We start from the raw sequence: 19,011 nt of genomic DNA, 5'->3' as shown, positions 1-19,011 counted from the left end.
TGCTAACCACTGTGCCGCCATGCCGCCCACAAAGCTAGTGTGCTTCCAATTAAACCTGTTGGACTATAACCTGGTGTTGTGTGATTTTTAACTTTGTCCATCCCAGTCCAACACCGGCATCTCCAAATCTTAAAAATGTATGCTGAGTATTTTGTATATTCCTCTGTTGCAGTTCCACAATATTTTGTGTTAAGAGATACAATGATTCCCGTAGGAGACAAGATCAGTTGCACCAAGATACAAACTTCAGATCTGGAACGAACAATTCAGAGTCCCCTTCCAGGTGGAGAATGATCACTTTTAAACATTTTGGCAGGAAAGGTTTTACCTGTCTGCTCCCACTCCCCAATTCCACCTCATGGCAATGGGCTGGCACCCCAGGGTGGACTTGGAGCCTGAAATAGTGCCAGCGTGGTGGGTGTCACCATGCCTGCCATCCTGTCTTCCATTTAATTCCACTCTGATTTAATCAGCAGCAGGGGAAGTATTGGGTGGATGTCTACCCTTGGACCATGCTGATCAAGAAAGGTCTCCTGAACCCACTTCAGAAATTCTGCTCTTTCTTTGCCCTTAACACGGTAACCATCCCATCAGTACCTAGTATTTAAAATCCCTCATTATGACTAGTCTATATTTCTTGGACATTTCAGTCATTCTCTTGGAAATCTACCTTTCTAATTCCTTCCCATGATTTAATTGTCTATAAAAGACACCACATAGCCTTATAACTCCTCTAATGCTTCTGAACTGCATCCAGATAAATCCTGTCCTTGACCTCCTTTAGAATATCTCTGTCTCTTACACAGTAATAAAGTCACAGCGATCAACAGAAAAAATACCCTTCAACCCATTGAGTCCAGGCCAGTCAAAAAAACTACCTAATTATTCTAATCCTGTTCTCCAGCACTTAGCCCAGGATGCATTCCTTCATCAAAATTATGGGCTCTATCTTTTCTTATTCCACATGGCTGTTTGTAGAAAATGCCAGAACATAACTTGGTGCTTCAACCAGCTTCCCAAAATCAAAAGAAGAAAGCAAGCCAATATAGGTTACTTCACCTCCTCCCCTGCCCTGCTAGTACTCTACTGTTAGCTATTCTTCCCTTCCCAAGCACACACATTTATAAAGCATTTGCTTAAATAGACTGTGTTTCCAACTTGGCTGCGCACCATTACAACCATGGAAATGTCTTGCATCAAATAATTTGCTTGGAACACTGTCATAGAGTGCAAATAAAGCCATTAACAGAGTTGAAAGCAACCAGTTATTAATCACATTCGGTGCGTTTACAGACACACATTTCAAATTGCGTCGATGCTGATGTTAAAAGCGTTGCTGAGTCCCTATACCATTTTGAAAGCGTTCAACCAAATGAATGAATAACGATTCCTCAAAGGAACATGTATTTGAAAATCAAATTGTCAAAGCAAACTTAAAATCTAAGTTAAAATGTCATTGTGAGTGTAGACCAGTCCACCTGGTATCCACAAGCTGGGGTGGGGGGCTGCTCAAGTCTACCATTGGGTATGACACAGATGCAGACAGAACCACAAGAAAGAGGCAGATAGTTGAGTTGAGTTGAATGATCCCTCCCAAGCCCAGAAGCAGACCCACAAGGAGGTGCTCTGACTTTCCCACCTCCCTCTGCGCCAGCTGACCAATGACTAGGAACGTGTGACTGAAGTCCAACTCAAAAGCTGGAAGCAGCCCCTTCACATACCAGAAACCAGGCTGCAATCTGGCACAACTCATACCGATAGGGAATATGGACAACTCAAGGCCACAAGAAAACACAGGCAGCCTGGGAGGCTGTGAACCACTTTAAAGGTGTATTGCACCAGCTTACTGCAAGCAACATTCTCCACGCTGAGTCCCACTGGTGTACAGTGGAGGACTCCCACATAGAGAGCCTCCCACCAACAGGGGGCGCTGCCAACCACAAATGGCAGGGCAACTCTGCATGCACTGTCTGAATGGTGACGAGGGTGAGGAAGTCGAGGGTGTGCAGCAGGAGCAGCCCATACAGGGAGCCCCTCCATGCAGAATGGAATGGCACTGAGGGAAGTTCCATGAGACAACTCAAATTTCTCAAAGAGACGGTGTGAGGTCAGTGTGAAATTCTGTCATTCAGACAGCAGTCCACCACAGGTTTGAACCACCATGAGTGTGATCAAAGCCAAGCATCATGGTTCTGAGGCCCATTACACAACTTGCAGCAAACGGATCACTGATACAGGGCACACGGGTTGTTTTGGCACCATACAGCCCATTGCCTTTACATCCGGCACTACCACCTCTCTGGTCAGTCCGGCAGCCCAATCCTTCCCAATCATCAGCCATGAGAATCCACCTCAGTGAAATTCCTGAGCAGCCACTCCCTCACCACTGTTGCAGTCTCCTGATGTGAGAGAGCTCCAATGGAAAGCAATGATCCTCCACACTTTTGACCCACTCCTGATAAATATAAAAGTCTTCCACAAAGAGGTAAGAAGACCGACAAACAGAAGCTGCATGTCGGAACTGGGAGAAAGTGAGGACTGCAGATGCTGGAGATCAGAGCTGAAAAATGTGTTGCTGGAAAAACGCAGCAGGTCAGGCAGCATCCAAGGAGCAGGCGAATCAACGTTTCAGGCATAAGCCCTTCTTCAGGAATGAGGAGGGTGTGCCAAGCAGGCTAAGATAAAAGGTAGGGAGGAGTGACTTGGGGGAGGGGCGTTGGGAATGTGATAGGTGGAAGGAGGTTAAGGTGAGGGTGATAGGCCCTTGGCGAAGTGGGAGGGGGAGTTAAAGTGTTCAGCCATGGGGCAGTTGGGTTGGTTGGTGCGGGTGTCCCAGAGGTGTTCTCTGAAATGTTCCGCAAGTAGGCAGCCTGTCTCCCCTACATTGGCCTCCTCTACATTGGGGATACAGGCCGCCTACTTGTGGAACGTTTCAGGCAACACGACGCCTGGAGGAAGAGCACCTCATCTTCCGCCTGGCGCTCGGTAGAAGCACTGTGTACTATCTACAAGATGCACTGCAGAAATTCACCAAAGATCCTCAGACTGCACCTTCCAAACCCACAACCACTTCCATCTAGAAGGACAAGGGCAGCAGATACATGGAACACCACCACCTTCAAGTTCCCATCCAAGCCAATCACCATCCTGACTTGGAAACATATCGCTGTTCCTTCACTGTCGCTGGGTCAAAATCCTGGATAACCCTCCCTAAGGGCTTCATGGGTCAACCTACAGCTCATGGAGGCAGCTCACCCCACCTTCTCAAGGGCAATAGGGACTAGCAAAATGAGATTAGATTACATTACATTACATTAAATTACAGCGTGGAAACAGGCCCTTCGGCCCAACAAGTCCACACCGACCCGCCGAAACGCAACCTACCCATGCCCCTACATTTACCCCTTACCTAACACTACGGGCAATTTAGCATGGCCAATTCACCTGACCTGCACTCTTTGGACTTTTGGGAGGAAACCGGAGCACCTGGAGGAAACCCACGCAGACACGGGGAGAACGTGCAAACTCGACACAGTCAGTCGCCTGAGGCGAGAATTGAACACGGGTCTCAGGCACTGTGAGGCAGCAGTGCTAACCACTGTGCCACCGTGCCGCTGGCCTAGCCAGCGATGGCCATGTCCAACAAGTGAATTTTTAGAACATGACCATCTGGAGCTGATCCTGGCCTCCCTATCTGGGCAGAAGGCTCAGCACCTCATATGTTGCTGCCTTGTCCCAAAAAGTGTTCACGAGCATCTTCTGCATTGTAGTGACAAACTCCACAGAAGGGAACCTAGTAGCACAAGATGGCAATTATCCGTTGGTTTCTGACCAGCCCTCAATCCCTGCAGGACTACACCTGGAGCAGCTCTATCCAGTTCCCATCTCCCTGTGGTAACTTTAGTCTCTAACTCCTGCCAGTTTAAAATAGATTTCCAGGTCAAGGAGATGGGTGGTGATCCAGACCAAAGGCTCGAGCTTCTCTAACTAAAAGATTGAATGTGTTCAACCACCCCACTTGGGCATGTGATAAAACACATTCATGGTTGGTGACAACTGAACCTGGACCTTCTGGCCCAGAGAGAGGGAACTGCACTGCACCACAAGATGTGACCTTGAAAATGTAAATAAGTATGCTTCATTACTGACTAGGAGCAGCTGATTCTAATGGAGGAACTGTTAGGACATATTTAGAAGAACCAATTGACTTGTGGTACAGTCCTAGTGTCCTCTATCAATGGGTTAGAAATCTGGGGTTCAAGTCCTACTTGACCCTCAGGTGTGTCATAACATGTATGAACAGGTCTTTAAATAAGATGCAGTGCAGAAATTCACCAGAGATCCTCAGACACCTCCTTCCAAATCGACAACTTCCATCTAGAAGGACAAGGGTAGCAGATACATGACTCCTCTCGCAGAGACTGGGGTCTGTGAATGGGAATAGAACTATAATGTGAACAAACCTACACACCTCCTTCATCTGTCATCAAATGAATGTTTACCAGATTAACAATTTAGTCCTTTTTGTATTTTCTCTGACACAATCTAACTCTCCAACACTACAAGTCCCAGTCCTCCGTGCACTCGTGTTTCAACTTTTAATATTACACCCTGGTGCCCACACTCTGATCAAGTTAGCTTACAACCTCCCCAAGATATCTAATTTCCTTTCAAAAATTTCTTTTTGAAAGTCATACCATCCCTCGCTCTATGTATTCCAAATCATAAACAGCTGTCTTCCTAAAACAAAAAATTCCACTCAGCTTTTTATGCCAATTCTTCTCAATCTGTGTTCTGGATTTTCTGATGCAGTTGCCCTTCTCTAAACATTTATCATGTCCTCTGAGAAAAAAAAATGCTAATCACACTTTCTCTTATTATTCAGACTGAGTTATACTTTCGTCATTGATGCTCTGTGGTCTCCCACACTTCATGAGGCTTCCCAATCTGGACTTAATCAGAGCAGATGTGGGAAAACAGTGGGCATGTCACCCTCTTGTCCAATTAAATGCCACATACACTCCCTCCAACTTGTTTTAGAGGAGGACATTAAATTCCACCCATTGGCACTTGTCAGCTTGACATGAAGGGAAATACTCATCTTTTGATAAGCTCTTGCAACCACAGATTGTTACAAATGCTCTCAACAAATTAAGCTGCTCTTTATATTCTGCCTTTCCTGGGACTTGTACTTCGGTTTGTTTGTGACTGAAATGCTTACTCAAGGTTTGTGAAGGTTTGTAGCTCAGGTTGAGGTTTAGGGTGTAGGTTTGCTCGCTGAGTTTACAGCAGTGCCCATTATGAAGGATAACCCTCTGAGAATTTACTTGTACTTGACTTTACCTTAAGGCAAACGGTTTGTTTTTCCCCTCTAAGATCCCTAGAGTAAGATAATGTTCCTTATAGCTGGCTGATTTCAAAGCAGAAATACTGCACCATTTGTGTTTTCCTCAGCGGTTCTAAAATTTACAACAACCTTGAGCATAGCCCATGTGTTTTAACATTTTTAGTAAGAGTTAAGAGAAAATCAAATAGCATCTATTCTGTCATTAATGTAAAGAAAAGTAGAAGACTCAATCTGTACAGCGTTGTCACATCAAACATGACCAACATTTTTGTCTATGAAGCCACATCGATGAAATAAATTGGATAAGATGTTTACATTCAACCCGGGTTACAAATACAGTATTTTGAGGACTATTTCTTATAATTCAGGGTTGAAGTTAGTATTATATTTCAGCACCAAACTGAGACCTACACAAAAAACACAAAACTGACGATGATGAAAATCTTAAAAAGAAACAGAGACGATGAACTTTGACATCAAGGCAACATTTGATCCAGTGTGGCATCAAGAAACCTGACTAAAATTTGAGTCAATGGGCATCAGAAGAAAAACTCTCTGCAGTTTAAGTCCTACTTGGCACAAAAGAAGGTGATTGTGGTTGTTGGAGGTCAGTCATCTCAGCTCCGAGGTATCGCTCCAGTATCCGCAGCCAAACAAATTTAGCTGCTTCATGAGTGACCTTTCTTCCATCATATGGTGAGAAGTTGTGATATTTACTGATACATGCACAATGTTTAGCATCATTCATGCCCCCCTCAGAACAGTCCACATCCAAATGCAACAAGACCTTGATAATACTGAGGCCTGGGCTGACAAATGGTAAGTAACATTCATTCCATTCAACTGCCAGGCAATGATAATCTCAAGCAATAGACCATTTAACTATTACCCCTTGTCATTCAGTGACATTTCTCCATCACTGAATTCCCCACTATCAACATCCTGGGAGTTACTATTGACCAGAAGCTGACCATATAAATATCTGGCTACAAGAGCATGTTCGAGGCTAAGAATCCAGCAGCAACTAACTCACCTCCTGACTCCCCAAAATCTGTCCACTGTCGGCATAGCACGTCAGGAATCTGATGGAATACTTACCACTTAACTGGATGGCTGCAGCTCCACAACACTCATGAGGTTTCACACCATCCAGGATAAAGCAGCCTGCTTGATTGACACCACATCCACAAGCATTCACTCCTGTGACCACCAGCACGCACTAATATCTGTGTGTACAATATACAAGATAAACTGTAGAAATTCACCAAGGCTCTTTAGTCAGCCTCTTCCAGCATCTCAATGACCATCAAGAAGAACAAGGGCTGTGGGACATGGGTACACCAGCACTACACCTTCCTCTGCAAGTCACTCACAATCCTGACTTGAAAATATATCGCTGTTTCTTCAGTCTCATTGGGTCAAAATCCTGGAACTGTATCATGGGTCGACCCACACCAAATGGACTTCAGCGTCTCACGGAAGCAGCTCACCATGATCTTCTCAATGGCAGTTAGGATTGGGTAATAAACGTAGGCCCAGCAAGTGAGGCCCACATCCCCAAATTAACAACAAAGAGACTGTGAATGCTGAGCAAATCAGGCAGCACATGTAGAAAAAGAAGCAGAGTTAACTTTTCGGGTGGGTGATCTTTCATCAGAACGGGGCAACTTTGACGTGTAATCGGATTTGAGTGAGGGATGTTTGAGGCAGGAACAAAGAAAGGTCTGCGATAAGGTGGAAGACAGAAGAGATTGAATGATAAAGAAGTTAGTCCTCTAGTGTGAGAGGAAATAGCAATGGGGGAATGAAAGGAACAGGAGATGCACAGGAGCAGGTGTATTTCTGTCAGAGAGCAAAAATGAGAGGAAACTGAAAAAGGAAAGGAGTAAAACAAAAAGAATAAAATTGACAATCTGAAATTGTTAAACTCCCTCTGGAGTTGGCCTTAAAGTGCCTAATCGAAAGGTGAGGTGTGATTCCTCAAGCTGAGCTTCACCAGAACAGTGCAGCAGAGTGCGGACAAAGGTGTTAGTGTGAGAATAAGGTAGATAATTAAAATGACGGGCCACAGAAAGCTCCAGGTTAATGTTGCAGACTGAACGAGGGGATTCCACAAAGTGGTCTTTCAATCTGTTCTGGTCTCCCTTGTGTAAAGAAAAATACATTGTAAGCAGCACATACAATAAAGTGAAAGTAGTGCATGTGAATCACTGCTTCACTTGGAATGATGAGGAGTGAGGAGTTAAAAGGGCAGGTGTTGCGTTTTCTAGATTTGCAGGGAAAGGTGCCAGAGGAAGAGGGCTGGGTGTTGGAGTGATTGAGGAGTGGACCAGGGTATCACAGAGAGATCGGTCTCTTCAAGTTGCTGAAAGGGAATGGGAGGATGTGATGATTGGTTTTCTGCTTCATGCTAGAGCCAGCAGAAAATGATCCGGCAAGTATTGAACCTGGAGGTGTGGAAGATGGTGACACAGAGAATCTTTTCAGATGAGGAAAGGATGGTAGTAGAAGCACAGAAAATGTGGCGGATATAGTCGAGGGGCTCTGTCAATGACAATGGGAAAGGTAGGGACTCTCAGTTGAGGAAAAACAAAGAGATGTATGAGATTGTATTATTGGAACCAATGTGACAGAATGAGAGGAAGTGGGAGGACGGAATGGAGTCCTTCAAATTGTAGGCTGTAAGGAAGTGTAGAAGTGGGAATCAATGTGGGCTTATTATGAATATTAAGTAATAGTCTACAATACAGAGAAATCAAAAAGGTCTCCCTCCGCAGACATTGCCAGATGTGCTGAGTATTTCCTGCATTTTCAATTTTTAATTCTGAGATTGGTTTCTGTGCGCATTATAACCTCAGAGGGGGGTAAAGATATTGGCAATTTTTGTAAATACTGAACAAACTTATAGTAAATTTCTCACTTTGCTGTTTTAATAGATATATTTGTAGCAGATTTCAAATTGAAATTATGGCCTCGGCCAAAACAGCATTGAGAGAGAGAGGAGCTTTAGTGGGAGAACATTAAACATTCAAATGGCCCTGTAATTTCTGCATTTTAAGTGTTTCTCCTCCATGAGCAACTCAGGTAATTAAACCATAAACTATAAGTTATACTAATTACATTTATTCCATTTTCATGTTCGATAAAGTTGACCTATTAAAGAAATGTTGATCAAAGCATTTTCTAAGTTTTGATCAAAACTCTAAAGAGAAATTGCATTTATACAACAGGTTTTAAAGTGTCCCACATCTGATGGATTTTCTTTCTTCTAAGTACATTCACTACAAAAGCAAATATGGCCATCATTTTGGCTGGAGCAAGATCCAAGTCAGGTGAATGAGAAGACTTTCTGAGACCACTGGGAGAATGCTCAGTAACTTAATTGCAGCATGGAGTCCTGCACAGCCAATTAAATACCCAAAGGCCAAACTTTTGACAGTGGAACTCCATGACAGCATCACCAAAATATCAACTCGGTTTATCATGGTAGGCTCCTGCCCTAAGAAGTGCTGTCAGGATAGTCAGTCTGAGACAATCAATACATGAACATCAGATTTGGAGATGCCGGTGTTGGGCTGGGGTGGACAAAGTTAAAAGTCACATAACACTAGGTTCTAGTCCAACAGGTTTATTTGGAAGCACTAGCTTTCAGAGCGCTGCTCCTTCATCAGGTGGTTGTGGAATATTAGATCATTGGACACAGAATTTATAGCAAAAGTTTACAGTGTGATGTAACTGAAATTATATGTCAAAAACGACCTGGATTGTGAGGTGTGCTCACACCTTCAGTGCGTTATCTGGGCCAACGTGACACCAATTGTTAAAGCTCACTTGAGAAAGTAACTCAAAAAGTTCTGCGATTTACATATGAAAGAACTGAAACCAACATGATCATTCTAAAAAATGAGAGACGTAACAAAGAATCCAGGTTGTTTTCGATATATAATTTCAGTTACATTACACTGTAAACTTTTGCTATAAATTCTGTGTGTTAGATCTTATACTCCACAACCACCTGATGAAGGAGCAGCGCTCTGAAAGATAGTGCTTCCAAATAAACCTGTTGGACTATAACCTGGTGTTGTGTGATTTTTAACTATGAATATCAGAGGGTGCGCATCCCCACAGAGATTGGTCTGTCTAGGAGCTCTAGACTTCCATCATTAGTCATGCTGATATCTGTTTGCCTGATGAACAGGAATGCCTAAAGACAAATACTTTGATGTGATCTGTGTAGTCTCAACTTCTGCTTGACAGCTTCAAATATGGTACGCAGTCCTTGATTTCAGAAGGATATAAGGCTGAATTGGTCTCCATTAGAATTAAAATGCAATGTTAGCATTTGTTTTGAGAAGGCTGGAAAACAAGAGCAGGGATGGATGTCCCACTGGGGCTGTATAAGGCTCTGGTCAGACCACATTTGGAATATTGTGAGCAGTTGAGGGCCCTGTATCTAGGGAAAGATATGTTGGCTTTGGAAGAGGTCCAGAGGAAGTTTGCAAGAATGATCCTGGGGATGAGGAGCTTGTCACATGAGGAGCGGTTGAGGATTCTGGATCTGTACTGAATGGAGTTGAGAAGGATGAGGGGGAACCTCACTGAAACTGACAGAGTAATAAGGGGCCGAGATAGCATGGATGTGGAGAAGATGGTTCTACTAGTCGGAGAGACTAGGCCCTGAGGGCACAGCCTCAGAGTGAAGGGATGAACCTTTAGAACTGAGATGAGGAGGAATTTCTTCAGCCAGAGGGTGATGACTCGGTGTAACTTATTGCCATAAAAGGCTGTGGAGGCTGAGACATTGAGTAAATTCAAGATAGAATTTGAGAGGTTTTTGATAATGAGAGGATCAAAGGTTACAGGGAGAAGGCAGGAGAATGGGGTTGAGAAACAGACCAGCCATGATCCAATGACAGAGTAGACTCGATGGGCTGAATGAACTAATTCTGCTTCTGTATCTAAATGTCTTATTGTCTAATATAGACCCTTAGCATGTAACTCAACTTACTGAACTACATACAGTTACAGTGATCTAGGGCTTCTTTATTCATAATTTGTTTTGCGTAAATCTACAATTTATCACTATACTGTGACTATGTAGGGCACCACCATTTTATGTAGATTTCTGCATGTCTTGACACCTACATGATGTTAAGCATAGGGAGCAATGTTACATTATGTTTCATTATCTCATTTGTCACGGTTTCAAGTGAAACAAATTGTTTGATGATTTAGAAACAGATTACTTGTTTTCATTGATTATAAAAAGGACAACCAATCTGTGACAGTCACAGACAGTATGTGGGTCCTGTAAAGTTTCACTATTGGTTTGAAATTTTTACAGGGGCTATGGTAGCATTGTGGTTACGTTATTAATAATCTATAGACCTGGACTAATGATCTGAAAACATGAGTTCAAATCTCAGAAGTTGAGAAATTTAATTTCAATATTTTAAATGAATTTAGTATTAAAATAAAACTAGTACCAGCAATGTTTGTAAAAATCTAAACCAAAAATGCTGGAGAAACCCATTTCTGAACCCTATTCTGAAGCAGAGTCACAGAATTCAAAAGTCACTTCTCTTTCTCTTCCTCTCTCTCTTTCTCTCTCTTTCTTTCTCTCTCTCTCTCTTTCTTTCTCTCTCTCTCTCTTCACAAATGCTGCCAGCCCAAGCACTTCTCCAACATTTTCTGTTTTTCTTTCAGATCTCCAGCAGCATCCGTATTTTGCTTCTAGTTTTCAAAGTCTATCTGGTCATAATTTTGTTTTCAAAAAGAAAATCTGTCATCCTTGGCTGATGTGGCCTATGTGTGCCCCCAGACCCATGGCAATATGGTTGGCTCTTTATCACCCTCTAAACAGGCCTAGCGAAAAGTCTTGCTTTAGCCCTGTCAGCCTCCCCAGTGCATAAATATCAGCATTTGGCAATTGTTACCTCATTGCTGTATAACATACTGATTTGGAGTAGGAGTAGCACATAATTATGATCAACCTGCTGCAATGACTTTTTTTCATGGACTTTATCATATTGATGATCTGCAAGCAAGAAATGTTGCAAACCTAACATCAGTTCAGACAGTGTCAATTATTTTTGCATTTTATTCACATAAAATCTTGACCACAGTTTAAACATAAAAGGTCACTTTTATAGATCCTTTAAATCTTTTTAACTAAGTAGTTGCTCAAAGGATATTTTCTACATTCATGCCAACTGTTTTGACTTGATATCATGTTCTCTTTGTCTTGTTCATCCAGGGAGCACAGATGATCTTCAGTGCAGCTAAGGATTTGGGCCAGTTATCAAAGCTAAAGGTATCAATATAAATGCACTTGGCATTGTATAGAATGTTTATATTTCATACCACCTTTCCTTATTGAAATCTATACCTTTCACCCATATCTCATGCACGAACAATTGAATTCTTTATGTGAATCCATACTATACACAGTGTAGTCAATGCTCATGCAATTTGAAGGATTCTTAGCTTGAATTATGCTCATCTGCATAATTTTTTTAAAAAAATGGGCATTACACTTTTGTGAATGATGATTCCCATGCTCTTGTCAAATAATATTCCCTCGTGTATTACAAAAACTAAATTCCTCATTGAAAATAAAAACTACTGCTTTTTTTTAATGATGCAAGGATACATTCCCCCAAGATCCAACCAAAACAATTAGGAAATCAGAGCTCATTCTATTTATTTTTAATTGATGGATGAGCAGAACTTTTGCTAGTAATAGACAGGAAATTTCAACTTTTTGCTTTGTACCCATCCTGTCACACTGGAGTTACTACATATTACTTCAGTTTGACACATATTAAATAGCTCCATTCTTTATCAAAAACAGTTGCTATAACAGCCTGTGTGAACGTATGCAAAATACTGCGTTCATGTAACAAATATATAATACATCATCTTTTATTAAAAATGTTCCTACAAGACAAATCTGTATCCTGAATCTAAAGTGCTGCATTTTTCAGTCCAGAAACCCTGCTTGTTACTGTAAAGGTTATCTAATGCCATAGATCCTTTAACAGTACCCAGTAATTCGTTGGTATGATTTAGGCTTCTGGCAAACTGATCTCAATGAGTAATTTCTCTGTTAGGTTACTTTGAAATGTTCATTCATTTCAGTAAACTGAACATGTTTTTGTTAATATCCTTTTCAAATAGGATCATGTGATTCGAGAAGAGGTCAAAAGTCTCAGTCCACGTCAGTGTGCTATCATGGAAGTAGTGTTGGCTACAATCAAGGTAATTTTATATTTGCTGGATTCTGAGTGGACACAGCTGCATTGATGTTTCCCCATTTAATTATGACAGCACATAAAGGTTTGGAAAAAGAAAGACAGAGTATTTTTCTCACTGGCAATGGATTAATCTTCAGTCTCCAAATTAAACTCATCACACACTGACATTCCACAAGCTGTCAATAGGTAGAACGGTCTTGGATTGTGGTGCTGGATGGTTGATAGTGAATTTACTGCTCATTTTGTGTCCTGACCAACTTTCCTTTCCATCATCATTTCACATTACTGCAAAGCAAAGCCTAATATTATCCCTGTAGAATTCTTTAGTTCAGTTATAAATGGCCAGTACCCAGGACAGAGAGCAGCGTTCATTGAGTTGTTATTTCACTAAGAAGCCAAATACCATTTGTTACATTACAGTTACTTCTGTTATGATTGAACTAATGTTGTCAACATACTGCCTGACAACATTTTTGTAAAAATTCTGTTTGTGCTAGTTTTGGAAAAATCCTTTCTCTATTATGTCCTCAAATTATTAGAACTCGACTTGCATCCTACATATGAAATTGTTTTTCACCAAGTGATACCATTTATCATTTATTTAATTCCTGTGTTGAATCATCTAAAATGTATAATATTATTAAACTACTTTATTCCCATGAGATGTTACCCTTCCTTAGGTCAAATTCACCTTTAGACTGAATTCACCTTTAGCCACGTTAAACTATTGATGTCAGTAAATGGAAAAATTGGAAGCAATGGCATGCCAAAAATATCAGATATTGACTTCCCTCGGCTTCAGGTCGCTTGCTATAATGATTATCTTGTGGCAGACATCCTGAGTTTAACTAGAAACATTAAAAGATAAAGAAATCCACCTCTCAGACTGCCACTCACAGGATTTAGTTATTTTTGCTTACTGGTAAGAAAGTAAATTTGTTGGGGATTCAAACCATCTGCATAATTTGGAGAGGTAATGGCCTAGTGGTAATATTCTGGACTGTTATTTCAGAGACCCAGGTAATTTACTGGGATGCAGGTTCAAATCCCAGGCAGAAGATGGTGGGATTTGAATTCAATAAAAATCTGGAATTAAGGGTCTAATGATGACAATGAAACAATTGGGGAAAGGGACATTGTGTTTCTTCCTACATTGCTGTGCATTCCTCAAGATGTCTGACCTGAGTGGTAACCTCAGGCCAGCTCTGATGTCACAGCCTTCACTGCTGGTCCTCTGGGGAAGAGGAAATGCCACCTCAGCACCACCCTGTCCAGGAGGCACGCCATGTCCTTGCCTACTCAGAGGGCTGCCAATGTCCCCCTGTCTGCCAAGTGTGAGCCAATGTCAGCAAGCAAGCAGGACAGCTCTGGACTGGCAGTGCCAGCCCAGATACACAATGGTCTTTTAAAGATGGAGCCTGTGCCAGACATGCAGAATAATTCAGGTTGTTCCAGAAATGCAATGTAATCAAGCAGGCCTCCCATAGGGAGTGGACTGCCAATTAATGCAGCAAATTTAATAAGATAGGATGAGAGTCATCACATTCAGCCTCATCAAGGGAATCAATCCATCCAACTCAACATGACTCACACTTAATCGAAAAGTAAGATTCAGCCCTATGTCAGTGAATCTCCCCAGCATGTGGGAGCAGAAGCTGGCACCAGTCGTCAATAATCCAGAATAAGAGATGAAGGAAGGGGCCTGAGTAAAGCAGGGATCATGATTAAAACAGCAAGCAGCTTCCTCAATTTCCACTAACATATTTACAAGGCAGAACGTACTGCACTTGGTACTGCCTCATCACAGAGCCTGTTAGCTTCGATTTCCTCCTGCTTTATGGAACTCAGTGTCTCAGCCCATGAAAAATTGACTTCATCTGCCGTTGTCTGCATGGTCCGTGTTATAATTCCTCTCCTGAACACTACGTTTTAGACTGACGTTTTGAGTCCGATAATCCACCCGTTCTCAATATCCATTAAAACGTGTGGGATTAGCTCCATCCTGTTAGTTTTGACAGTAGAACACCAGAAACATCCAGCTTAGAGTGTGATCCAAGGAGTTCACTCAAGTTGATGTCTGCAATAGTTCTTCATGAAGCATTAAATCTTCATCCGCTTGATGGATGTGAAATTATTTTAAATGCAGCAGTTAATGGAGTTCATTGTAAATTAATTTTGTAGAATAGCATTAATGAAAGGTGAACACTCAGCAATTTTTATGACTATTCTGCTATGTAGTTTCTGTCACCTTGTAAGGTGTCAGTTGTTTTTAGAAGTAGTTGCATCTCTGACTTCAGTGCGAGTTGACTCTCAGTACTTTACATCCACTGGTAGTATCAAATCGACCTGTTTGGACATATCAAGGCCCACTTCCAAGGCAGCTGGGACATGAGCCTGGACCTTTCACCCAAGAGGTAGGGACACCACCATTACACCACACCAGTGAGTGAATCAGATCTAACAGCAGAAATAACTGGAGAAATTCAGCAGATCTGGTAGCATTGTCGAGAGAAAGCAGAGTTACCATTTTGGGTCCAGTGACCTTTCTTCAGATCTGATAGTATAAATCAGATATTCATGTTTTCTCAACTCGCCTGAAAGTGAACAAATACCTGCCAACCTATATAAAATCATTACTTCACAATAATGTGAACATACACAGTAGCTGTTTTGACTAATGTCACAATTTTACTTTTTAAGATTTATCAGGACATAAACAAAATCAAGATTATGCTATTTGAGCACTTGTCAGTTTTGCTTTACTTAATCAGGTTGGTTACTAACCATTACAACAATAACTATTTACAAAGGATAGTTGCTAACTATCAGACCATTCATTCAACCAGCTTGACTGCCCTGGTAGCATTTGTTCTGTTGCATGAGATTTTCCTGTCAGTGAATGTCCTCCTTCCTGGCTTCCTGGCTGGGGGGGTTTACCCTGGCTGTCAGCACTGCTGTGTATCCACCTTCCAGTTAAAGACAATGATATGGGGAGCTGCTGGTTCAGACAGCAAGCTGTCAGAGGGGAGGTCACTGCAGAGGCAGGCAGCAGACCTGACTGTGCCAAGTCGATGGAGAAATACCTTTTTATAAATTCATGGTGCAGGCGGTCAGAAGGGGAACTGTTCCTAGTGGAGAGCCTTGTCGAGCCTGGCCTCTCATGTTGCTATCCGAGGCCACCTCCATTTGTCAGGGCAGGCCCACATGAAGCAGGACGTATCCCCAGCCTCGACACAGTGCCAATGGCCCTGTGAAATAGCCACCAATTATCGGTTCCTCAACTCCTCGAATGGGCAGACTCTTCGCGTCCAGTTGGGGCACCCTCCGTGATTTTACTGTCCGCTCCCAAACCCAGCCCACCCACCGTCTCCCAGATACCAGTAAAACCTGTCCTTACTGGAACAGAGATCAAAGCACTTCCATGATCTAGGAGCCGTGGTAGTCCATTCGGTCCTTCAAGTCTGCTCAGCCATTCATGGCTGACATCTTTGTGTTCTGAATTCGACTTTCCCATTTAACCTCAATGACCTTTTATTGCCTCGCCTAACAGGAATCCATCTAAGCCCAATTTAAAAGTATTCAATTCCCACTTGTCACATCGGGTAGGTTTTCCTTTGTCCAAACTGCCTGCTCTTGAGTCAATTTGGGAAAGGCTAGGAAGTGGGATTACCTTGGAAGTTGGATTTTCCTTTGGAAATAAAGATGAGGAGATATGCCCATGTCTGGATGGATCTATTGATGTTTCTGTGGGAAACTATCACATTTTTCTTTATTTGACCTTTGAATCACAGAAATTATAAACATTGGAAGAGTGCTCTGATGCTTCTAAGAGTATGATAGTGAAAAATAGTGCTCAACCAGCCTCCTTCATACTGTACCAGAATAAAATCACTCATTTAGCAAGAAATTGATGCCATATTCAGAAATCATTTATTGTTCCAAGATTGTTTTTCTCCAAAATTAAATGTAGACTCAGTCAGAGATGCAACATTCACTTTTTGGAGTTGACTACATGAATAAATAATCCTCTTTATTTAAAGCTATGGCAGGCTTGATACTGATTGATTAAATTTTCCACACATTCAGGGATTAATAAAACACATACCCATTCCTTTTAAAACACACCGATTACAGGCAGCGGCGGAGATGAACAGAGGCATCCCTGTTCAGGAGCCATGTTACTGCTGCCATGACCAGTACTGCTGGTTTCAGGACCAGTAGCATCTACTGGTCTCCATTCCCATGGTACACTGATCATTCACTGGTCCAGTTACACTTTTTTTTCCCCTCTGGGATTTCTGTTCTCCCTTATCAGTGTGTGTAACACTTGTGTAGATAACTGTCAAACAAGCCCTTCACTTTCAAGTTAGACACTTCACAACCTTCTGGGCTCAACATTGAGTTCAACAACTTCAGACCATGCTCTGTCCTCTCTGTCTGGATTTCTTTACCCTCCAGAATGCCAGTCTGTATCTTGTTCTCATATCTTTGCTTTCAGAACCATTATTCTGCTATTCCCACTGAGTCTGCATCAGTGCTTTGTTTCTTTATGACCACAGTTATTATTCCTTTTGCCTTTTGTTCCTTGCCATCTTTGCTATTTAATCAAACTCTTAACAAACGCTGGCCTCCACTTTTGTTCCATTTGACCCGCCCCCTTTTTAATTCCAGCGTAAAATCCATCACATTTTTCCCTCTCTTCAGTTGCAAACATATTTCAATTACAGATCGTTCTGCTATAACACATGTTTCGTTAATGCAATTTTGCTGCAACACAATAAACAAATTGGGGACACCATTTCTAAAGCGCAAACTCTTAAAACGTGTGTTGGCTGTAAACACGATTACATCACCAACACTTCAAGCACTGTTTCTAAAACGCAATTTTTCTATAATGCGGGGTTGCACAAGAACGCAACTGTCACGTTACAAAAGAACTACTTGTAGTTGACCTAAGAAAACTCGCGTGAGTGATCATCGGGACCCGGTATGACGACTAAACAATGCCACACAGTTTTATTGAAGCTGCTGCCAAAAACAACAACCACAAAGAAATATCTTCAGGGATTACTTATTGTACCAAAATCTGTCAGAGTTCTTCCTGTTAGTATGACATTGTTTCAGGTCACATCTTAACAGAAATGTTCTGTAAATAAAGCACAGCTGAGGTGTGGAAAATCAAAGGGTTGTATTCTCTTGTGTAAAGCAGTGCAAGGAACTTGATGCCACCATAATTAAATGCCTGGTTAAATAAAAAGGGCTGTTTCCCGTAGGTCCTTGCCATTGCTCTAAATTAAACTCTGATCCGTGTTGTTTTATTAGAATTTATGTGTTTCAGTTAGCACGTTGCTTTACAGGTTGTAAGACAAGGAGGAGAGGGATTTATGACAACCACTGGACATGCTAAAAAGATCAGCATAAAGTAAAAGTGTGAATAGGAGCACAGTTTTGTAATCCCAGTGAGAGCATTCTATTCATAAACCTATAGCAGGATTTTCCTACTGGTATGTGATCAGAGAACACCTAGATAAAGTATAGTTGCAAGACATGATGATAGTTATAGTTGCCAATACAGCACACAAATGTGGGGAAATAAACTCCATTTGTATGATGCCACATTGAGAAGCAAGTTCCAGTGTATGTTTGATATGTTTTACTTATAGCAAGTTAATGTAAGTTGGATACTGGGTAGCTACTGGGTAATGAGAAAAGATTGTTTCCGGACACATTACGGAATGGGCAACAACATCTTACATTTATGTAGCAACTTAAATGTAGAGAAATATCTCAGGTACTTTCATGACTGGCTATCTACTTGAACCTAACTTAATTAACTTAATTTTTTCCAAACTTAAATAAATCTGAAAAATGAATTAATAGATTTGTAACACAAAAGGAATTGCTGGTAAAACTCAGCCGGTCTGGTAGGATCTGTGGAGAGAAAACAGAGTTAACTTCAAAACTGATTGTAACTGGGAAAAGGTTGGTATATATTGCTGAAGGTGGAGTGGGGACAAGGGGGAGGAGTAAAGGATAGATGGAGCTGAAGCCCAGAGAGAGAGCTTTCGAGGGTTCAGAGGAGATTTACCAGGATGTTGCCAAGTGTGCAAGGTTTGCATTAGAAAGAAAGGCTGGGTAGGCTGGGATTTTTTGCACTGGAGTGTAGGAGGTTGAGAGGTGACCTTGTGGAAGTTTATAAAAGCACATGAGGTATCGATAGGGTTAATGGTAGGTAGCTTTTCCCTAAAATGGGGATTTCAAGACTAGGCGGCTTTTTTTTAAGGTGAGAGGGGAGATAATTAAAAAGGACATGAGAGGCAACTGTTTTGCACAGAGGGTGGTTAGCATGTGATTAGATTAGATTACTTACAGTGTGGAAACAGGCCCTTCGGCCCAACAAGTCCACAC

At 41.8% G+C, this 19,011-nt stretch overlaps 1 protein-coding gene across 5 annotated transcripts in view; it reads left to right on the top strand.

The window, feature by feature from the left end:
- The window catches only part of LOC122541034 (protein unc-13 homolog C), a 358,819-nt gene that overhangs the window by 300,512 nt on the left and 39,296 nt on the right, over positions 1-19,011 (top strand). For all 5 annotated transcript variants that reach the window (XM_043677514.1, XM_043677512.1, XM_043677513.1 and 2 more), the window contains 2 exons: positions 11,604-11,660; positions 12,527-12,607. In XM_043677514.1, coding sequence (XP_043533449.1) covers positions 11,604-11,660; positions 12,527-12,607 — 138 coding nt within the window. The remainder of the gene's footprint in view (positions 1-11,603; positions 11,661-12,526; positions 12,608-19,011) is intronic.

The sequence above is a fragment of the Chiloscyllium plagiosum genome, chromosome 36 (assembly GCF_004010195.1).
Source record: "Chiloscyllium plagiosum isolate BGI_BamShark_2017 chromosome 36, ASM401019v2, whole genome shotgun sequence".
Taxonomy (NCBI): Eukaryota; Metazoa; Chordata; class Chondrichthyes; order Orectolobiformes; family Hemiscylliidae; genus Chiloscyllium; species Chiloscyllium plagiosum.
This window is presented reverse-complemented; position numbering and strand designations above follow the sequence as displayed.